Genomic DNA, 6,000 nt, shown 5'->3' with positions numbered 1-6,000 from the left:
TCTGAATCTATTATCTGGAAAACAGAAATAACACATGCCATATTACTCTCCGCATAGTACAACTATTTATGGAATTGTGATGAGATCAAAATTTTAAAATGAGATAATGAATTAAAGCAAATAACAGTATTATATTACATGGTCACTCATTATCATTTTAGATATCATGATTTTTCCCATAGAACTTTTATGCTGTGGTACTTTTAAGAATTCTTATACATATAAAATCTTTCAGTTTGTGATGAATATTTTGTGGCCTCCTGTTAAGGACTGAACGTTTGCATCTCTGAAAAATTCCAGTGTTGAAATCCTCACCCCCAAGGTGATGATGGTATTGGGAGGCAGGGCCTTTGGGAGGTGATTAGATCATGAAGGTGGAGCCTGCATGCATGGGATTAGCACCCTTACAAAAGGGACCCTTCAGAGCTCTCTCGCCCTCTATCCTTCATGTGAGGTTATAAGGATAGCTGGCAACCCAAAAGGGAGCCCTCATCAGAACCCAGCCACGCTTCCAGCCTGGTCCAGCACCTGATCTGACTTCCAGCCTCCAGAACTGTGATACATTTCTGATGTTTACAAGCCACCCCCAGACTATGGTACTTTATTATAGCAGTCCAAACTAAGACACGTTCCGAGACTTTCACATCAGGTATTTCTTCCTATTTTTATATTTGGCTCTGTTCTTCAGACAATATCAGATGTAAATAGGCAAAACTATAATTTGACATAACCTTTTGGTGGTAAAAGTGTTTAAGTTTAAATATGTATATATTTACTATCTGGCCTTTTATATAAAAAAATTTGACCCCTGAAGTAGATTATTGAAACTTCTAAAATAAAATGACTTCTTCAAAACTTTTCTTCCATATTTATGTAATACTTCACTTACTTGACTACTTTCCCACATTATTTAAATATATACATATTTAAATTTCATGAAATATATTTGCATTTCATGAATATATTTAAATTTCATGTATCTCATGTACTTCCTAATTATCTTTGCTATGACACACATATGACATAACAAAGATAACTGGGAAGTACATGAAAAGATTATCAAGGTACTCACCAAAAATCTTTACAGTTACTATTGTGGATGGTATAATAAAGAATGTTTTACATATTTTTTCTTTTGGAATTTGAATTTTATATTCACTATGTATCATTCTTATAAACAGAAAAAAATTAAAGCTATTTTCACCTTGAAAAATAAAAAAAAAAACCTAGAAAAATTTGTCGGCAAATCTTTCAAAAATTCACAAGGAAAAAACTTGTCACCTGAGGGTACGAAAAAATGTGTAAGAATTTCATTAGGCAGTAGAGGACTTATTGATGACAATTTCAAATTTGGTAAGTCTAGGGGAAAACAACCAAACAAACATGCAAAGCTGACCAATAAGGTCAGCAGTGCTATTCCTTTCCTTCCTTATGTTTCTAAACAAACCATAAAATATACAAAAGATGTACTCACTGGCCATTGTCCTGTACCATACAAAGATGACATTATTTTTTCTTCCATGTAATTCATTTATTTGGTAAGCACTTATGAACACCCACTATGCTCACGTACTGTTGTAGGGGCCGAGGCAAAATGGTGATTAAGACTCAGTCTCTGCTCTCACAATGCTTAATAATCTAGTGGGGAAAGGAGCCAAGTAAGTAAAGCATTAAATAAATATGGAAGAAAACTTTAGAATAAGTTATTTTATTCTGTAAGTTTCAATAATCTACTTCAGGTGTCAAATTTTTTATACAGAAGGCCAGACAGTAAATATTTTAAGCTTTGTGGGCCATACAGCCTTTGTGCAACTATTCATCTCTGCCACTGCAATCTGAAAACTGCCATAGCCAGCACATATACAATTAGAGTGTGACTGTGTTCTAATAAAATTTTATCTACGAAAACAGGGGTGAGATAGATCTGAATCACTGGACATAGTTTGGCATCCCAGATCTATTTTTTAAAAGCTAACAGTAACCACAAAATAAAATCCTAAAACAGTTTTTCAAAGCATAATTGAAAGCATGTAGACTTAGCAGTAGAACTAGTTCAGTTGGTGTTTTCCTATGTTCTGAAGCCACTGAATTGCTTACAGCAAAATCACTTTTATTTCAAATTTTCTATAACTTTGGAAAAAGATCCTAAGAAATAACTAGTAACTTAGGACAAAGAGTACACCTTTAAAGCTGCTTCTGTATTTAAAGACTCTGTGGACTTAAAATCATTTCTGAATTCTCTTCATGGTTCTGTCAATAATTTGATGTAAAATAATGATGAAAAAATTTAAGTTTTGTTTCTGGATCTTTAAAAACTTTTAGAAGAGTACTACCAACTAACTCCATAGCAGCCAACATGAATAAGTTTTCATTGGAACCCAATGAGGATCTCAGGGCTCTAGTGAATATTCTCTGGTAAACAGAATGTGGCTAGCCTTCTCTTCAAACTAAAGAGTTTTTTTTTTTCCTCTCTCTCTCTTTTTCTCTTTTTTTCCTCTCTTTTTGAGATGGAGTCTCACTCTGTCACCCAGGCTGGAGTGCAGTGGCATGATTTTGGCTCACTGCAACCTCTGCCTCCTGGGTTCAAGGGATTCAGCCTCTGGAGTTGCTGGGACTACAGGTGCACACCACCATACCCAAATAATTTTTTGTATTTTTAGTAGATATGGGGTATCACCACGTTGGCCAGGCTAGTCTGGAACTCCTGGCCTCAAGTGATCCACCTGTCTCTGCCTCCCAAAGTGTTGGAATTACAGGTGTGAGCCACTGTGCCCCACCCTAAAGAGATCTTTTAATTTCAAAAGAAAAACATGTTTGTTGGAGGAAAAGAAATAAACTAAACAAAACTGTAAAAAGTAAAAGCCCCTCTCCTAGTAGTTGAGTTTACCAGTTTACTTAAAAAATGGCTGTGGCTTATGCCTGTAATCCCAGCACTTTGGAGGGCTCAGGCGGGAGGCTCACTTGAGACCAGCAGTTTGAGACCATCCTGGGCAACATAGCAAGACCCGTCTTTCCAAAAAAACAAAACAGAACAAAAAAAAATTTGCCAGGTGTGATGGTGCACATCTGTAGTCCCAGCTACATGGGAGGCTAAGGCAGGAAGACTGCTTGAGCCCAGCAGTTCGAGGCTGCTGTGAGATATGATCCCACCACTGCACTTGAGCCTGGGTGACAGCGCAAAATCCTGTCTCTAAAAACAAAAACAAACAAAAAAAGGCATCTTACTTTGTATATGGTCCTGCAAGTTTTTTCAATTAATGTCAATGAATTTTAATTGTTCTCTTGGTTATCTAACAAGAATCAATAGAAGAACTTTTAAAATTAAATGTCATAGAAAATTCTTTCAACCAACTCAGTTTAATTCTAAACAGCTTCATGATAAAAAAAACTTCCGTATATTTCCCAGTAATAAGAGGTTATTGTACATCAAAAACAAAGAAGGGTTGCAACACTTACTGATATATTGTAGTTTAATAAAACATAGTTTATACAGTTCATTGAAAAAGTATTTTAATACAAACGCCACTTATACACAAAACCAAATGTTGATATTCTTGTTTACAAAAATTCTTGATTTCTCTATAACACTAAGATGCTACCTCAATAGAGATTGCTTCACATTTTCCAGTTTCTTGATCTGTGCATGTCACATGTAAAGATCCATCCCTAAACAGACAAAAAAATAAAGAACATTTCATAAGCTCATGTTACAAAAACATAAAGTCTGTAACAAGTTACTTGAGGGCTTTCAGTAAACAAGGGTTAATTTTACTTTTCAAAAGAAGGGTATTAATGTAAAGAATACACACAATCTCAGTGTCTGTAAATTTAGTAAGTATCATATGTTATATTTAGCTAGTTATTCTTAGGAACTTCCTTCCAGACCACTAAGATCATAGTTATATTTCTTGAAAACCCACGATGACAAACACCTTAAGTTTAAGACTTTATATAAGCTCCAGATGCAGCATGCTATTTTCAAGACTAGGTCAAGGCAAACTCACCCTGATGAATTCTATATTCTTGCTATGTATGGTTTATGGAGTAAGTTGTCTTTTAAGTTTAATTTGGAAAGGATTTACTTGTAATACATAGTGGTTAGGAAAATGGCAATCGCTGAATTTAATTCGTAAATTATTTTTCTTAGAAAAATTTTGCATTTAAATTTTCTAAATTTCTTAGAAAATTTAGCAATAAAGAAACAAACTTACCCTTTCATAGGGCAAATAGTAACAGTTATATAAACTTTAGAAAATTATACTAGAAATTGGTAAATTACATCTCAACTGAGCACATTTCAGTTTCTTAGGTCGATGATAGCCAAAATAAAGAATTTCTAAAATAATTCAAGATGGAAATGACTTGAGATATACTTTTCTTTGTAAAATATAGTAATTTTGGGGGCAAAAAATGTAATTCACTGATAAAAACCTCTGTAGGTTTTAAATGTTTTTTTCTAGAATTACAATGAGTGAAAAAACCAATAAAATCAAAAAATGGTCAAGTATCAAATTGAATTTTCTTAACAACAGAAGTTTAATTTTTTACCTTTTCATAGTAAGAACAGCTAATATATCACGTAATCCATTTTCTTTTTTATCTAAATCCTGGAGTACAACCTGTTTATGCAAAAACAATATGAAGAGAATTCAGCATTTTCACATAAATGAACTGATGTATCAGTTATTTCAATGGACCAAAGCTTATTTACCACTGAAACAAACCTTTTTAAAATAGGGCAGTTTTCAATTCTCCTACCACTGAATCAGAATTCAGAGAATAGGAGTGAAGCTTTGTTAAGCTGAAATGTCTCCCCCAGGAGGGCCCATAAGATAACTAATGCATTTGTCCCTTCTAAATGTCATGTCCTAGCTTAAAATGAGTTTTTCTAAGATGTACTATTAGTCTCAGAAAATAAAGGCTACTTTTCTTTTTTGGTAAGTAAGCCATTCCCAGTAACATGCAAATTATAATTTGGCAACCTTTCTATATATACTTTAAAAAAAAATATCAAGCATTTTAAATACGCTTGGAAAACCACCTACTTAAAAACATGGCAAACTCTTTTGTACAACTAAGATTATATCTGTAAGCAAGAGATGGTAATGAATTTACTATAAAATTCCTCAGTTTCCTAAAGAATGGTATATCAAGAAACCAGATATGGAATTCTGCAGTGACTTTAGGCTTTGCCAAGCTCAAGTTTAATAACCTTAGTTATACTAAGTACCTTGTTTTACTCATTTGTAAAATAAGGTTAGAACAGATAGGAACTCTGAAAGATTCTCTTCCAAATTCAGTGTTATGTGGATAACTCTCCTCCTGGCATCTTTAAGTTAGGATATAGTAGCAGCAGCTGTGGAGTCTCAGAGAGGATGTGAAGAAAAAGGTAATGGAAGCGTGAGAGAAGAGCGAAGGAAATACTAGGACTGCCATCTGAGTTCAAAAACCTGGTGCATAGGAAGGTTCTTAGACACACACAAACCAATTTATGTGGAAGCGCTTTTCAAACTTTACCAATAGATTCCAAGTTGGTAAGTCTGAGGTGCAGCCCAGGCATGTTATGCCTGTGTGTGTTTTCATTACTCTTTTGTTGGAATTAGAAAATAAATATGTGGCCAGGCATGGTGGCTCATGCCTGTAATCCCAGCAGTTTGGGAGGCTAAGGCAGGCGGATCACCTTAGGTCAGGAGTTCGAAACCAGCCTGGTCAACATAGTGAAACTGTCTCTACTAAAAATATAAATATTAGCCAGGCGTGGTGGTGCATGCCTGTAGTCCCAGCTACTCAGAAGGCTGAGGCAGGAGAATCACTTGAACCCATGGGGTGGAGGTTGCAGTGAGCTGAAATCATGTCACTGCACTCTGGCCTGGGTGACAGAGCAAGCTGCCGTCTCAAAAAAATAAAATAAAATAAAATATGTGAGCTCAAGATATATATCTCTTTACACACACACACACACACACATGATATCTCATCGCTAATAAACACCCTGTCTTC

At 34.9% G+C, this 6,000-nt stretch overlaps 1 protein-coding gene across 2 annotated transcripts in view; it reads right to left on the bottom strand.

Moving 5' to 3' along the window:
• Positions 1 to 1,498: 1,498 nt before the first annotated feature.
• HSPA14 (heat shock protein family A (Hsp70) member 14) overlaps positions 1,499 to 6,000 on the bottom strand; it is a 32,234-nt gene continuing 27,732 nt past the window's right edge. The window contains exons 13-15 of one of the 2 annotated variants that reach the window (XM_030940641.1): positions 4,549 to 4,619; positions 3,600 to 3,666; positions 1,499 to 1,638 (exon numbers count right to left, since the gene is read on the bottom strand). In XM_030940641.1, coding sequence (XP_030796501.1) covers positions 1,609 to 1,638; positions 3,600 to 3,666; positions 4,549 to 4,619 — 168 coding nt within the window. In that variant the 3' untranslated portion in view covers positions 1,499 to 1,608. Of the gene's footprint in view, positions 1,639 to 3,452; positions 3,667 to 4,548; positions 4,620 to 6,000 lie in introns of those variants that run through there. The other variant, XM_010365968.2, reaches the window with a different exon arrangement.

This window comes from Rhinopithecus roxellana, chromosome 11, assembly GCF_007565055.1.
Source record: "Rhinopithecus roxellana isolate Shanxi Qingling chromosome 11, ASM756505v1, whole genome shotgun sequence".
Lineage (NCBI taxonomy): Eukaryota > Metazoa > Chordata > Mammalia > Primates > Cercopithecidae > Rhinopithecus > Rhinopithecus roxellana.
This window is presented reverse-complemented; position numbering and strand designations above follow the sequence as displayed.